The sequence below is a fragment of the Oreochromis aureus genome, linkage group 6 (genome assembly GCF_013358895.1).
Source record: "Oreochromis aureus strain Israel breed Guangdong linkage group 6, ZZ_aureus, whole genome shotgun sequence".
In the NCBI taxonomy this organism is placed as follows: Eukaryota; Metazoa; Chordata; class Actinopteri; order Cichliformes; family Cichlidae; genus Oreochromis; species Oreochromis aureus.
Window position 1 is genome coordinate 28238649 of NC_052947.1, and position 17430 is coordinate 28256078.

The 17430-nt window shown below is 38.0% G+C and overlaps 1 protein-coding gene across 3 annotated transcripts; it reads left to right on the forward strand.

Moving 5' to 3' along the window:
• The first annotated feature begins 6938 nt into the window (after positions 1-6938).
• On the forward strand, positions 6939-15470 carry LOC116310072 (CD209 antigen-like protein A). Of its 3 annotated transcripts, XM_039613877.1 has the most exons (8): positions 6939-8307; positions 11834-11903; positions 13793-13882; positions 14070-14213; positions 14305-14447; positions 14550-14650; positions 14826-14963; positions 15051-15470. In XM_039613877.1, exons 1-8 carry the CDS (start codon positions 8278-8280, stop codon positions 15052-15054), a joined length of 720 nt encoding a protein of 239 aa, XP_039469811.1. In that variant the 5' UTR covers positions 6939-8277; the 3' UTR covers positions 15055-15470. The 3 variants fall into 3 exon arrangements, with proteins under 3 accessions (XP_039469811.1, XP_039469812.1, XP_039469813.1); XM_039613878.1 differs by having other exon boundaries at positions 10643-11903; positions 14826-15470; XM_039613879.1 differs by having other exon boundaries at positions 14070-14150; positions 14826-15470.
• Positions 15471-17430: the final 1960 nt, after the last annotated feature.

Sequence of the window (17430 nt, forward strand, 5' to 3'; positions counted from 1 at the left end):
CCCACTTCTGACACCATATGTCGCGGGGTCCTCTCTTAAACAAACAAATGCAGGCGTAGTCGGGAAGCATTCAGTGTGGATAGTTTATTCTGCCGGCCTCCCAGGTGCACAAAAGGTTATTTACAAGGAAAATAGAAAACTAACTTAATTCAACACAAAACAAACATCTATATACAAAACACAGTCTGCATGTTACCCTCTCTGTAACATCTCACCAACAACTCAGGTAGGCCCTGACAGCCTCTTTTATACCCCATTGCCCCTCCCACTAGGCATAATAGTCATCTCTTTATTATTTCGTTTCCCAAACATTCTTTTTCCCACAGCTTATTTCCTGCTGTATTCCTACAATACATTTATATGTACATACAGACATTTATGGCCAATTCCAGGCATCCTACAGTGTTTCACAATAAAAAAAACCAAAAACCAAAAATAATGCGGTTCACGTGACCTTTCAAGTGCTTGAACCCACTATTTGAACCCCGAACACCATACCATCGGCTTGCATAACCACCCGTATAATCGGCGATCACAGCGAGTCTACGCGACCGGCTTTATTAAAGGTAAGCGGGGAAAATATGTTGGCCCCACGCTGCGCCGCTCAAAATATACCTCTCACCCCTTTTGTTTATCCGCCCGGTCGACAAAACGACGCGCAGCCACGGTAATGGTAGAAACTAATGGTGGTGGTGCGTGTATGCGCCCAGATCAGCTGTCTGCGGCCCGGGACGGTGTAACTCCGTCACATGCTCTAATGGGGTCAGTGTTGGGAAGGTTACTTTAAAAATGTATTCCACTACAGATTACATGCCCCAAAATGTATTTTGTAATGTATTCCGTTACATTACTCAATGAGAGTAACGTATTCTGAATACTTTGGATTACTTAATATATGATCATGCTTTTTACATCTACATGAATGTACTATTAATGTGTGATTTATTACTATTACTGAAGGCTACTCGCCATACCAATACCAACTAGATTTTTAAATCTTAATATAAAATGAGTAATAGTAGGGTGAACATTAGGTAAGGCTACACTTTTTGCAGTGATCTCACATAGAAAAGTCTAAGGAGCTTGCAAAGAAAAGCGTCTGGACTTCTTTAAGTTGCTTGAAGACGTTTCACCTCTCATCCGAGAGGCTTCTTCAGTTCTAGGGTCAAATGGTGAAGAGTCCCAGATTTAAGCCCTGTGGGAGTATCCCCCCGAGATGGACAATGGAACCCCTAATGATCCTCTACCTAATCACATGAGCCAAGGTGTGAAAACGGGTGTAGGTCACAATCAGCCAAGGTTTTGGGTGAGCTCATTGTGAAACCTAACCCCACCCTATCATGTGATTTCCTGAGGTCAGATGGCCCAAGATGTGAGTGGGTGTTAAGGCGTGTGGGAAGGGATCTCAAAACTGGATTATAGATGGTAGACGGTGTCGTAAACCCCCGCCACTGTTCAAAGATGGTCTCTCACAGTGGACATGAATGGCTTCTTTTACTCCGCTTTCAAACCATCTGTCTTCTCTGTCCAAAATGTGTACATTGGCATCCTTGAAATAGTGACCTTTGTCCTTTAGATGCAGATGGACCGCTGAGTCTTGTCCCGTGGAGGTGGCTCTTCTATGTTGTGCCATGCGTTTATGAAGTGGCTGTTTGGTCTCTCCAATGTAGAGACACCCAGCTGAACTAAAATGATCCATGTAGCAAACAAAAACTGTTGTGAGCCGCCACCCTCATATCGCCTTTGGGCTTTTGGAGCCTTGACCTGACTTTTAAAAAAATAATTGGAAAAAAAGCTCTATGCTGCTGAAAAATGAAAAACAGATATTTGCAAAATTCTGCCTAAATATGTATTTTACCTGGTTAATGTGTGTGGCGGGGCGTGGTCTGCAGCGCCGCTGCAGGGAAGGCGGACGCACCTGAGCGGCACCCGCAATCTATGCTGATGTACTGGTATGTGTCGGGCTGTGAGCTGAAAAGCTACAGCCGGCTGTATGCGTACAGCAACCGTGTGTGAAAAGTGCTCAATAAAGAGATGCTCAAAAGCATGCTCATGGAAACATCGTTGGGTCTGCCGTGGTATGTTTACAATGGAACTTCTGCTCCTGAACCTCTGCGCACAGCGTCTACAAATCGGGGCTGTACGAAGTCACTTTCATCTTTACGCAGGACTGTAAGCTGTCATCTGTGAGGCGTGAGCGGTGTTTGTTTTTAACATAGTTCACGGTGGAGAACAGCTGTTGACATAATGTGTATCCGAAGATCCATAATTGGCTTACCTGAGGTTGAAAGTCTCGATAAATGCACGGCGTTTCGGCAGGTATACCGGCTTCCGCGAGTGTGACGCTTATTTTGAGCGATCAAAAAATAATAGAATATAATTTTATATTTATATTTCAATATCACAATAATGTTCCAATTTAGAACTACAAGTTATAAAAGAACTAACATAAATAAAATACACTTAAGCTAATTTCTGAAAAAACTAATTTATTTTCCCAAACCACGCTGGAGCCGCACTAAAGGACTAAAGGGCCGCAGGTTGCCGACCCCTGAGTTAGAGAGACCATTACGCTGTTGGTCACCTTTCTGACCGAGAATCTCTTGTTTGAATTTTTTTTTTTTTCATTTGGCTTGTCAGCCAACATAGGAGTCGTTGATTCAATACTTCTTCCTTTTTCTCCCATGATTGAAACCAGTGTGCTGCTAAGAATGTTCAAAGCTTTAGAAAAGATATATAAACCTTAACCTGTGGTTTCACAACTCAAAACGATGACAGCAGTCACAGAATTTCTCTCACCAATTTTAATAAACTCACCAATTATTCCAAGGATTTCCTTTTGCCACAGATGCCCAAACAAATTTTATATTTAACTGGTCATTTAATTACTGACCTTGAATTGCTTATACTGATGTAGCCAATGCTAAGGTAGCATTATGAGTGGCGATTTTGTCTGTGTGTGAGTTAATCCTACTGTCTTTCCAGTTTTAATATCTTAATATATTCCAAATGACTGAAGACAAACCCTTGAACGTTAGACCAGTTTTACCATCATTGTAAGTATGCGAGGTTTGGTTTCTCTTTCACTGGATTTTATTTTTGAGTAACTGTATGTGTAAATAGTTGGCCTATGTATTATAGACAATTCATATTGAAAAAATACTTATATAAGATCAGAATCTACAGTATATAGAGATTATATGGATTTCCAGGTCGATACTACATTTAAAAGATCAAAAGATAAGTAAAGGAAAATTGAAATGAGATTAATGAGATGCACAATGGCACCCTTATGCACCCTTCTGTCACATTGAATCATTATTTTTAATGTAAGTGGAATTGTAAACAGATATCATCACTTAAATACATTTTGACACCTGGATCACTTTTATGTTAGAAATCCATGACATTCACCACATGTTCAAAACACTTTATACTGTATATTTGTCACAGGAATTAGTTTCATCAGCTATCAGCTGCCATAAAGGGTAACCTTCAGCTTTTAATATTCTGCTCTTGTCTCTTCTTTGCACGTTTCTTTTTTCCCCACATAGGTTCTGATAGAGAGCACTGAAAATAACTAAAAGGCATCATAGACTGTTATGGACCTGCTCAATGTGACCTTTTCCCCCTGTTTCTTCTGTGACTTTCATTTTGCATTCTGATCTTGCTTTGTAAACCAGGGTTGAAATTCCTTTTGTACTTGTACTGTATGTTGTGCTCCAAAGCCCCTTAAAATATAAGCTGTTTTTACTCAGGTTTTAACATTCCAGCTTTTTAGTACAAAGTTCACACGATGTCCAGTTGTGCCCATAAGTAACTGTCCACAGAAATCACTGCGAAGTAGTGAGTAGATGTCCTGTACCTGCCTTCTGCATACCAAGGCAGCTGTCTCTCACTTGAAGCAAAGGGAGTAGCTGAGTACTGAAGTACTGTTTAATGCTCTACAGTAAAATATATACTTAACAGCCATATACAGCATTACACCAAACAGTCATATGTATGTTTTACAACCAGAAACCAGAAGTTTATTTTGTAAAGTATAAACTTGGGAATAGATTTTTATCCATGTGGCCCCTGAGCTAAAATGAGTTTCACACCTCTTGCATAGAGGAAGTAGGGACCATGACAGAAACTGACTCAACTGACAAACCGTAACTTAAGAAAGAAAGATAGCAAAGCAGGAAGCTGTGTGCTTAAAACTCCGGATGTTGTGAAAAATGTAAGAAAGAAAGGTAGATAAGGAAGTTATTGATTAGTTCTGCATTTTCTCACTATATGCCTTTGTCATACCACAGCAAAATAAGTTTGTTCTTAAATACAAATCTGACATGGATTGTGAAAATGGAGCTGATACTTCGACCAGAAGTAAGTAATTCAATTTATTTATAAGATTTTCATGCTGTCTGTCCATGTCATATGTTTTATTCTAGCTTTAAGTATGAGTTTGCATTGAAAACCCCACCTTGGTGGATATTCTTGGAATCAGGTGGAGGAGTTTGTTTTGTTTTTTTAAACAAACGATTAGGGAATAAACTGCATTCAAAGTTTATTTTTTCAACCACTAATACTATTAAAATTATTTGATAATTTAATTTAATAGTTATAAAATATTTAATCGTTTCTTCTTTTAAAGAACTCAGTATCAGGGCTTTCATCTTCTAAATTCAGCTAAAACTGAGGTTATTCTACTCTGCCCAAAAAATCTCAGAAATATGGTCTCTAATCTACGGAAGAGGATTCAGGCCACAGGGGGGAAAAAAATTGGGCACATCTTTTTTTTCTTTTCCTTTCCAGAATTCTGAGAAAAAAGTCAGAATTCTGACTTTAATCTCAGAATCCTGGGAAAGAAAAAAAAGACACATGCCCAATTTTTTTTCCCCCCAATGATCCAGTAATAAATAGTGCCATATGACCCCAGTGGAGCACTTCACTCTCAGACTGCAGGCTTACTTGTTGTTCCTAGAATATTTAAAAGCAGAATGTGAGCCACAGCCTTCAGTTTTCAGGCCCCTCTTCAGTGGAACCAGCTTCCAGTTTGGATTCAGGAGACAGACACTATCTCTACTTTTAAGATTAGGCTTAAAACTTTCCTTTTTGATAAAGCGTATAGTTAGGGTTGGATTATTGGGCACCAGGTATGCTCAGGTAAATGTTAAATGCAGTCCAGGTGTTTTCAGCGGCCCCTATTGACAAACCAGGAAATAAACAGAGTCAATATTTCGCCCCGCTGGTCTCCTCCCTACGAGCCCCAGCTGTCAGCGTCCTTATTAACTTCCCCACCCTGCCCCCAGTGTTTCAGAATAACTGGTGTCATAGATTAACTGGTGTTGTTCAAACAGATGTGTCGTAGACTTGCTTTTCGGGAGCCGCTACTGACAAACCAGGAAATGAATGCGTCAATATTTCATCTTTAAATATCCATTCATGAGATGGTGTTTTTAACCTGTGATTTGTGCAATCTTTATGGTTTAGCACACCAGCTAATGCTCTTTTATCAGTCTGCTAATACACATCTGGTAAGAGATACAGATGCATAAAAAGTCACGCCAAACAATTCCTGAACAGCTCTTACCCTACCACTGTAACCACACTGAACTCGAAAACCACTAAACCCAAGACTGTTTTTTTCTACTTCCTCATTATTTACCCCTCCATACATTTTTTTTTAAATTCTCTTGTTGGTGTTTATATTATTATTATTGTGCATGAGTCCATATCCTGACAGTGCACCATAATTTTTGTTGTACATTCTTATATAATGACAATAAATGTAATCATCTTATCTGTTTGATTCCTGCACACAGAAAGAAAACTCTGCAGACTGGTTGTTTTGAGCTTTGCACTTCTGTGTATTCTTCAAGCTACACTCAACATTTCACTGCGACTGGCTTTTTGTGAGTCAATTTACATTTTCTCTGTAATGTGACCATAAATTCACCATCTGAATAATATAAGAACAGAAATGACAGAGAATTACTGTTACAATTTGAACAACTGCAATTAATTTAACTTGAATCAGGTTCATTCATGTGGCACTCTGGTGGTGTAGTTACTTAAGGGAATGTTTATTTGCTCTTACAGACAGTTCTGATACAACAACAACACCAGATTGTGAGGCCATTATTAAAAACTTGACTAAACAACAAGACATGAGAATGAATGAATTAGGTGAGTGTAACGCTAAACATTATTATCATTATTAACATTGCTGTTTGTTATTTTCTTGAGCATAATTTTGAAGGTTCAGTTTTACTGTCCTTTGCAGCTTGCTATATCCAACAAGGATGGATATACTTCAACCACAGTTTATATTACGTTTCATCTAATAAAAACACCTGGAATGACAGCAGAGAGGACTGTCTGCAGAGAGGGGCAGACCTGGTGATTATCAACAGCAGAGAGGAACAGGTACAGTATATAGGAGGAAAATCTGTTTCTGAGACACAAAGACAAAAGTGTCAAACTGAGATGTATTTAATGTTATTGTTTATTTCTTTTTCTGTGAATAAGAACTTCATAAGAGAGTTTAAAAAACGGACATGGATTGGACTGACTGACGCTGAGAAAGAACAGACATGGAAATGGGTGGATGGGACTACACTTACCATCAGGTTTCACACTTTGTTTTTTACATGACTCTTTAATAAATTATTGTTGGTAACTTGCATCTTAAGATAAATTGTAGGTGTAAATTCTTGTCCTCGTGTGTAGTTGTTTGTTCAGTATACCATGACTTCAGTGTCAGTATAAAATGGTTAGTCTTTTTTTCTGTTTTTGTGTTCAGCTTCTGGGACACTGACGAGCCCAACGGTGCTGGTGGAGATGAAGATTGTGGAGAAATCTATTTCCCTGAAACAGAAAACTCCTGGAATGATGAATCTTGTGACACAAAAAATGTCTGGATTTGTGAAAAAAAAAATGTAGAGATAATTTAACCCACCGGAAAATAATAAGATAGAAAATCATGACAATAATATCACCATTCATTTCAGGTAGTCAGCTGATTTTAAGTGAAAGCAGAGAGGCAGACGAAAAGACAACCAACATAATACTTTGTTTATAAAGTTGGTGTGCAGGCTGTTGTCTGTATGTCATATAATCTCTTGAGCTGAAGCTTCTCCAGCTTTGCTCAACATATTCCAGAAAAAAACCTGAGCGCCATGAACATGCGGACTGATCTGTGTGAGGGAGGAGGAAGGTAGTGACGTGGTATTTCAAACCATATTGTTTTATCCTTTTGCAGTGAGTAGTTTAATTTCCAGCTTACTTAGTTTTTCTAATTTAAGACAACTCAAATGACCTCAGTTGATCAGCTTTTTGAATGAAAAGTACTAGTAACTTACTTAAACTGAGTTCTTAAAACAAGTTGATAAAAACTCTGTCTACTTAATATTTTTAATTAAACACAATATTGGATTCAGAATTTAGATAATCTTCAAATTTCCATTAAAAAAATATATATCTTTACCTAAATGTGAATGGATTTTCCCACAATTAAACAAATATGTAGGACTGCTTTCTTCCATTTGCCTAATATCACTAAAATTAAAAAACATCTGGTCTCAAAGTGACACTGAAAAATTCTATTCTATAGAGTCTAGTGTCCTAGTTTAGGTTTTTGCATTCTCTTTTTAGTGTTCTGAGTATTTAGTAGGTTCTCCCCCTGTGTCCCCCTCCGTGTATTTTGAGTTCCCATGACTCGTTTCGCCTCCTTGTGTTTTATTTCCATGTTTTTCCCAGCCCGTTATCTGTGCTCTCCTCGTGTTCTCTCTCCCCCTCGGGTCTGCGTCTCTGTGTACTTCCTGTTTTACTTTGATAGTCTCTCGTCAGTGTACGTCCTGTTGTGTTTTCTCCTGCCCTGTCTCGATAAGATTATCAGTGTCACCTGTGTTCCCCGTGTGCTCCCACGTCCCTCGTTATCCTTTGTGTATTTATGTCTGTGTCTCCCTCAGTTCTGTGTTGCGTCCTCCCTCATAGCTGTGTTATTCTCCCTATGTCTCTTTGTGCATATTATAATTAGTTTTTCCCAGTTTAATTTTGTATTGTTTATGTCGCCTGTTTCACAGCAATAAAGCTGTGCTTTTGAGTTTAAGTTCCGTTCCCGTGAGTTTGAGTTTGGGTCCAATTCCTGCCTGCCACACAGCCGTAACATGACAGTGGGCCCATTCCCAGAACTCTCAGTTGTCCGTTATTTTTGGCTGTATTCATTTTCCCTTTAATTCTGACAAGCTTCCATTTTCCTGCCACTGATAAAAGCATGACACTGCTACCAGCATGCTTCTCCAGAGGAATGGCATTACAAAGGTAATTTCTTTAAAAGGTTCTAGATTCAGATCCAGATTCAGTTTTACAACTTCCAGTATGACTATTATGTACTGGTTACTTAAAGTGGCTACTGTCCACTACACTCTAGTCCCAAGTCTCTATTGGTCAGGCTTATAAAGTGTCATGATCCTGGGTCCTTTTGACCCAGCGTTTTGTGTTTTCTATTATTGTAATTTTGGTTCTGTTCTTCCTCGGTTAGTGTTCATTCTTTTCTACCCGTGTATCCCTGTGTTTAGTCTGTGTCATTACGTGTATGTGTTTCCTGTTTTACTTTGAAGGTCTGCGTCTGATGTGAGTGTTTTCAGTTTGCCTCCCTTGTCTCGTCAGGTTAATCTCTCCCAGCTGTGTCCCCCACCTATGTGTAATCTCCCTGTGTTCTCTGAGTGTATTTCAGTCGTGTCTTTTGTCTTAGTGATTGCTGGTTCGTCTGTGTTGTTTCCCCTCGGTCTCCCTGCGTCTCTCCCTGTGTATTTCCCCGGACCTCCCCGCATCTGCGTTCTGGTTTGTTTTGTTAGTATGACCCAGTTTAGGTTTTAGTTTCTTTTTCCCAGTACCTTTGTCGTTCGTTGTTCTTTCATCAATAAATACTCACCTGCACCTGAGCTGCTGTTTTGGTCCTAAAATAATTCCACACGGCTTGCACCCGCGAACCGTGACATAAAGTGCTTGTAACATTCGGCAGGTTGTCTAAACTGTACAGGGGAATTCAGTTAGAGCAGGGGTCAGCAACCTTTAACACCCAAAGAGCCACTTGGACCCGGTTTCCACGCAAAAGAAAACACTGGGAGCCGCAAATACTTTTTGACATCTAAAATGAAGATAACACTGTATATATTGTTTTTTACCTTTATGCTTTGTGTGAACAACTAAGGTGTGTTGCTTATGAAATCCATGAAGTGCTATAGAGAAAATTACATTTTATTTATGTAATTAACACATTTTGAACTCTTAAAGAAATATAACAAAAGGAAAGACACCCAGCTGAACTAAAATGATCCATGTAGCAAACAAAAACTGTTGTGAGCCGCCACCCTCATATCGCCTTTGGTTTTTTGGAGCCTTGACCTGACTTTTTAAAAAATTATTGGAAAAAAAGCTCTATGCTGCTGAAAAATGAAAAACAGATATTTGCAAAATTCTGCTTAAATATGTATTTTACCTGGTTAATGTGTGTGGCGGGGCGTGGTCTGCAGCGCCGCTGCTGCTGCAGGGGAGGCGGACGCACCTGAGCGGCACCCGCAATCACGCCTCGCTGCCTTAACGTCTGCGCTATCTATGCTGTTGTATTGGTATGTATCGGGCTGTGAGCTGAAAAGCTACAGCCGGCTGTATGCGTACAGCAACCGTGTGTGAAAAGTGCTCAATAAAGAGATGCTCAAAAGCATGCTCATGGAAACATCGTTGGGTCTGCCGTGGTATGTTTACAATGGAACTTCTGCTCCTGAACCTCCAGCGTCTACAAATCGGGGCTGTACGAAGTCACTTTCATCTTCACGCAGGACTGTAAGCTGTCATCTGTGAGGCGTGAGCGGTGTTTGTTTTTAACATAGTTCACGGTGGAGAACAGCTGTTGACTAATGTGTATCCGAAGATCCATAATTGGCTTACCTGAGGTTGAAAGTCTCGATAAATGCACGGCGTTTCGGCAGGTATACCGGCTTCCGCGAGTGTGACGCTTATTTTGAGCGATCAAAAAATAATAGAATATAATTTTATATTTATATTTCAATATCACAATAATGTTCCAATTTAGAACTACAAGTTATAAAAGAACTAACATAAATAAAATACACTTAAGCTAATTCCTGAAAAAACTAATTTATTTTCCCAAACCACGCGGAGCCGCACTAAAAGGACTAAAGAGCCGCAGGTTGCCGACCCCTGAGTTAGAGAGACCATTACGCTGTTGGTCACCTTTCTGACCGAGAATCTCTTGTTTGAATTTCTTTTTTCATTTGGCTTGTCAGCCAACATAGGAGTCGTTGATTCAATACTTCTTCCTTTTTTCTCCCATGATTGAAACCAGTGTGCTGCTAAGAATGTTCAAAGCTTTAGAAAAAGATATATAAACCTTAACCTGTGGTTTCACAACTCAAAACGATGACAGCAGTCACAGAATTTCTCTCACCAATTTTAATAAACTCACCAATTATTCTAAGGATTTCCTTTTGCCACAGATGCCCAAACAAATTTTATATTTAACTGATCATTTAATTACTGACCTTGAATTGCTTATACTGATGTAGCCAATGCTAAGGTAGCATTATGAGTGGCGATTTTGTCTGTGTGTGAGTTAATCCTACTGTCTTTCCAGTTTTAATATCTTAATATATTCCAAATGACTGAAGACAAACCCTTGAACGTTAGACCAGTTTTACCATCATTGTAAGTATGCGAGGTTTGGTTTCTCTTTCACTGGATTTTATTTTTGAGTAACTGTATGTGTAAATAGTTGGCCTATGTATTATAGACAATTCATATTGAAAAAATACTTATATAAGATCAGAATCTACAGTATATAGAGATTATATAGATTTCCAGGTCGATACTACATTTAAAAGATCAAAAGATAAGTAAAGGAAAATTGAAATGAGATTAATGAGATGCACAATGGCACCCTTATGCACCCTTCTGTCACATTGAATCATTATTTTTAATGTAAGTGGAATTGTAAACAGATATCATCACTTAAATACATTTTGACACCTGGATCACTTTTATGTTAGAAATCCATGACATTCACCACATGTTCAAAACACTTTATACTGTATATTTGTCACAGGAATTAGTTTCATCAGCTATCAGCTGCCATAAAGGGTAACCTTCAGCTTTTAATATTCTGCTCTTGTCTCTTCTTTGCACGTTTCTTTTTTCTCCACATAGGTTCTGATAGAGAGCACTGAAAATAACTAAAAGGCATCATAGACTGTTATGGACCTGCTCAATGTGACCTTTTCCCCCTGTTTCTTCTGTGACTTTCATTTTGCATTCTGATCTTGCTTTGTAAACCAGGGTTGAAATTCCTTTTGTACTTGTACTGTATGTTGTGCTCCAAAGCCCCCTAAAATATAAGCTGTTTTTACTCAGGTTTTAACATTCCAGCTTTTTAGTACAAAGTTCACATGATGTCCAGTTGTGCCCATAAGTAACTGTCCACAGACATCACTGCGAAGTAGTGAGTAGATGTCCTGTACCTGCCTTCTGCATATTCTACCGAGGCAGCTGTCTCTCACTTGAAGCAAAGGGAGTAGCTGAGTACTGAAGTAAACTATATCAGCATGCTGCCGTCTCATATTTAAAAGTAGATATATATGAATGTTTTTATCTTAGTGGAAATTGGAAACTGAGTTGATCTGATAAGGGAGAAGGGGTAGATGTATTCTGTGTGAAGGAAGCTGTGTGCTTAAATCTGCGGATGTTGTCAAAAACGGAAGAAAGAAAGATAGATAAAGAAGTTATTGATTAGTTCTGCATTTTCTAACTATATGCCTTTGTCATACCACAGCAAAATAAGTTTGTTCTTAAATACGAATCTGACATGGATTGTGAAAATGGAGCTGATACTTCGACCAGTAGTAAGTAATTCAATTTATTTATAAGATTTTCATGCTGTCTGTCCATGTCATATGTTTTATTCTAGCTCTGAGTGAGTTTGCATTGAAAACCGCACTTTAGTAGATATTCTTGGAATCAGGTGGAGGATTTTTTTTTTTCTAAACAAACGATTAGGGAATAAACTGCATTCAAAGTTTATTTTTTTCAACTACTAACACTATTAAAATTATTTGATAATTTTATTTAATAATTATAAAATATTGAATAGTTTCTTCTTTTAAAGAACTCGGTATCAGGGCTTTCTTATTCTAAATTCAGCTAAAACTGAGGTTATTGTACTCTGCCCGAAAAATCTCATAAATATGATCTCTAACCTACGGAAGAGGATTCAGGCCACCGGGGAGGGAAAGCGGGCACATCTGTTTTTTCTTTTCCAGAATTCTGAGATTAAAGTCAGAATTCTGACTTTTTTCTCAGAATTTGGAAAAAAAAAAAAAGATGTGCCCGCTTTTTTTTTTTTTTTCCGGTGTCCCTAATCCTCTTCCATACTAACCACATACTTACTCTGGATGGCATTACCTTGGCCTCCAGGAACACTGTGAGGAACCTTGGAGTCATTGTTGTCCTTCAGTGCAGGTATTAAACAAATATGTAGGGCTGCTTCCCTCCATTTGCCTAATATCACTAAAATTAGAAACATCTGGTCTCAGAGTGACACTGAAAAACTAGTTCATGCATTTACTACTTCTAGGTTCGACTACTGCAATTCATTATTATCAGGATGTCCTAAAAACTTCCTGAAAAGCTTTCAGTTGATCCAAAATGCTGCAGCAAGAGTACTGACAGGGACTAGAAAGAGAGAGCATATTTCTCATATATTGGCTTCCCTTCATCGGCTCCCTGTTTAATCCAGAATCTAATTCAAAATCCTTCTCCTCATGTACAAGGTCTTAAATAATCAGATAATAATAAATAGTGCCATATGACCCCATTAGAGCACTTCACTCTCAGACTGCAGGCTTACTTGTAGTTCCTAGAATATTTAAAAGCAGAATGTGAGGCACAGCCTTCAGTTTTCAGGCCCCTCTTCAGTGGAACCAGCTTCCAGTTTGGATTCAGGAGACAGACACTATCTCTACTTTTAAGATTAGGCTTAAAACTTTCCTTTTTGATAAAGCATATAGTTAGGGTTGGATTATTGGGCACCAGGTATGCTCAGGTAAATGTTAAATACAGTCCAGGTGTTTTCAGTGGCCCCTACTGACAAACCAGGAAATAAACAGAGTCAATATTTCGGCCCGCTGGTCTCCTCCCTACGAGCCCCAGCTGTCAGCGTCCTTATTAACTTCCCCACACTGCCCCCAGTGTTTCAGATTAACTGGTGTCATAGATTAACTGGTGTTGTTCAAACAGATGTGTCGTAGACTTGCTCTTCGGGAGCCGCTACTGACAAACCAGGAAATGAACGCAGTCAATATTTCATCTTTAAATATACATTTATGAGATGGTGTTTTTAACCTGTGATCTGTGAAATCTTTATGGTTTAGCACACCAGCTAATGCTCTTTTATCAGTCTGCTAATACACATCTGGTAAGAGATACAGATGCATATAAAGTCACACCAAACAATTCCTGAACAGTTCTTATCCTACCACTGTAACCACACTGAACTCAAAACCACTAAACCCACGACTGTTTTTTTAATGTATACAATATTTATTATGTAAGATATTTATCAGTTCTACTTCCTCTTTATTTACCCCTCCATACATTTTTTTTAGTCTCTTGTTGGTGTTTATATTATTATTATTATGCATGAGTCCATATCCTGACAGTGCACCATAATTTTTGTTGTACATTCTTATATAATGACAATAAATTTTCTTATCTGTTTGATTCCTGCACACAGAAAGAAAACTCTGCAGACTGGTTGTTTTGAGCTTTGCACTTCTGTGTATTCTTCAAGCTACACTCAACATTTCACTGCGACTGGCTTTTTGTGAGTCAATTTACATTTTCTCTGTAATGTGACCATAAATTCACCATCTGAATAATATAAGAACAGAAATGACAGAGAATTACTGTTACAATTTGAACAACTGCAATTAATTTAACTTGAATCAGGTTCATTCATGTGGCACTCTGGTGGTGTAGTTACTTAAGGAAATGTTTATTTGCTCTTACAGACAGTTCTGATACAACAACAACAACAACAACAACAACAACAACAACAACAACAACAACAACAACAACAACAACACCAGATTGTGAGGCCATTATTAAAAACTGGACTAAACAACAAGACATGAAAATGAATGAATTAGATGAGTGTAATGCTAAACATTATTATCATTATTATCATTGCTGTTTGTTATTTTCTTGAGCATAATTTTGAAGGTTCAGTTTTACTGTCCTTTGCAGCTCGCTATATCCAACAACGATGGATATACTTCAACCACAGTTTATATTACGTTTCATCTACTACAAACACCTGGAATGACAGCAGAGAGGACTGTCTGCAGAGAGGGGCAGACCTGGTGATTATCAACAGCAGAGAGGAACAGGTACAGTATATAGGAGGAAAATCTGTTTCTGAGACACAAAGACAAAAGTGTCAAACTGAGATGTATTTAATGTTATTGTTTATTTCTTTTTCTGTGAATAAGAACTTCATAAGAGAGTTTAAAAAACGGACATGGATTGGACTGACTGACGCAGCAAAAGAACAGACATGGAAATGGGTGGATGGGACTACACTTACCATCAGGTTTCACACTTTATGTGTTTTACATGACTCTTTAATAAATTATTGTTGGTAACTTGCATTTTAAGATAAAGTGTAGGTGTAAATTCTTGTCCTCGTGTGTAGTTGTTTGTTCAGTATACCATGACTTCAGTGTCAGTATAAAATGGTTAGTCTTTTTTTCTGTTTTTGTGTTCAGTTTCTGGGACACTGACGAGCCCAACAGTTATGAAGGAATTGATGAAGATTGTGCAGAAATCTTTTTCTATATAAGAGAAAACTCCTGGAATGACACACCGTGTGGCAGAAAAAATGTCTGGATTTGTGAAAAAAAAATGTAGAGATAATTTAACCCACCAGAAAATAATAAGATGTAAAATCATGACAAATAAATGTATTCATATAATATCACCATTCGTTTCAGGTAGTCAGCTGATTTTAAGTGAAAGCAGAGAGGCAGAAGAAAAGACAACCAACATAATACTTTGTTTATAAAGTTGGCGTGCAGTCTGTTGTCTGTATATCATACATAGAAAAATATTTAAATACTGTTCAAATTATGTGATTATCTTCTTTTTTATACATATAAAATAAACCTCTGTCCCAGTGTGTTCTGCCATAAGTGGTACAAAAACTCTTCCTACATGTGTTGGCAGCTCTGATCTACTTTGAGCAAACATAATCGTGTGTGTTTGCAAATAATATCAAAAATATTTTGTTCATTACATTATAACAGCAAAGACTGTTTCTCAGATTATGTGTGACAACATGAGCCTGGTTTGACTTACTGGAAAACAAGTAAATGACTTCAACATTTTGGAAACTAAATGAGGAAAAAATGCAACTATCCATGTGGAAGATTGTCACAGTTACCATTTGTTTAAGGGTGCCACAAAAACACAAATAATTTGTAGATAGAATGATGTGAGGTTGCCTGACTGTTCTGACTTGTATTTAGTGTCATTTTGTTATGAATAAACTGCATATACTTCATTAAGAGGTCTGGAATTGCTTTTTCGTATTTAAAAAAACTATTGCCATTTTACATGCAAAATCTGGTTATGTGTACAGAATTGTGTAAACAGCATTCATAGCATTACAACAGGTAATCATGTACAAGTACTCAGACTTCCGACAGCCAAAAGGCATGCATGTAATTACGTTAATTAGGTTAAATGGTGATTCTAAATCTGCCATATGTGTACAAGCGAGCGTATTCTTACTACGGGTCCCAAGCCTGTATGAATTAGATAAAGGGTATCTGGTATAAAGTCATTGCTCACTCCTAAGTTGAGTTCCAGGAGTAAGGTCAGAAAAAGAAGAAAAAGTAGGATATGTTTTGCTTCTGCTTCCCAGATTTTGTCCCTGTCTTGAGCAGCCTTTAATGGACCATACTACTGTCACCCAAACTATGGTCAAACTTTGCTTCTGTTTTTGATCATTATCCTCCTATAAGTAATGGCGTAAGCCACTTTTGTGGTATACAGTACAGAGTTTAATTTTTCACTTATAAGTACACATTGACATAAGTTGACATCTGTACTGTTTGTGTCACACCATCACTTCTAGAACTGGTTGTTCTTTATCCTAAAGTTAGTCTTAGGGTGTATGTTTGTCATGTCAAGTTTCAGATCTCAACATCACTGATGCTGAAATCTGCAACTTGACCATTACTTGCACCATTATTTAAACAATGAATTGTACAAAAGTGTTCAAAAAGTGATAACTGTAATCATAAGTCAAATAAACTGCCACTGTGACATCCTTTTAAGTGTAGCATTGTTGGCAACAGTAGGAAGGAAAAATTCCCTTTTAAGAGGAAAAAACCTCCAACAGTACCAGGCTCAGGGAGCGGCAGCCGTCTGCTCTGAAAGAGAGCCAGAGATTAATAATAACTAATAATTAAATACAGAGAAGTGTATAAACACATAGTGGGTTGGAAAAGTGACTTAAGAAGAAACACTCAATGCATCATGGGAATTCCCCAGCCGCCTACGCCTATTGCAGCATAACTAAGGGAGGATTCAGGGTCATCTGGTCCAGCCCTAACTATATGCTTTATCAAACAGGAAAGTTTTAACCCTAATCTTAAAAGTAGAGATAGTGTCTGTCTCCTGAATCCAAACTGGAAGCTGGTTCCACAGAAGAGGGGCCTGAAAATCAAAGGCTCTCCCTCCCATTCTACTTTTAAAAACTCTAAGAACAACAAGTAAGCCTGAAGTCTGACAGTGAAGTGCTCTAATAGCATGATATGTTACTATAAGGTCATTAAGATAAGATGAGCCCTGATTATAAAAGACCTTGTACATGAGGAGCAGGATTTTGAATTTAATTCTGCATTTAACAGGGAGCCAATGAAGGGAAGCCAATACAGGAGAAATATGCTCTCTCTTTCTAGTCCCTGTCAGGACTCTTGCTGCAGCATTTTGGATCAAATGAAGCACTTTTCAGGAAGTTTGTAGGACATCCTGATAATGATGAATTACAGTAGTCGAACATAGAAGAAGTAAATGCATGAACCAGTTTTTCAGCGTCACTCTGAAACAGGATGTTTCTAATTTTAGAGATGTTGCGCAAATGGAAAAAAAAGCCCTACATATTTGTTAAATGACTCCAAAATTCCTCGACGTGTTAATGGGAAAAACAAAGATACGTTTAAATATAAAGATTGTTCTTAATACTTGGATGAATAAACTTTGCAGCCATGACTAAATGAAGTCTAAAAGTCAAGGACATCACCAAATGTTTTTTCCTCCATTAGACCTTTACTGCAGCCACCTTCAAATGCTGCTTGTTTGTGGCTC

Bases quoted from the DNA above. Each gene is read 5' to 3' on its own strand.
- LOC116310072 (XM_039613877.1), top strand. From the start codon at position 8,278: ATGCTTCTCCAGAGGAATGGCATTACAAAG. The intron at 13,883-14,069 runs GTGAGTCAATTT...TTGCTCTTACAG, and splicing joins TTCACTGCGACTGGCTTTTT to ACAGTTCTGATACAACAACA. The intron at 14,214-14,304 runs GTAATGCTAAAC...TGTCCTTTGCAG, and splicing joins AATGAATGAATTAGATGAGT to CTCGCTATATCCAACAACGA.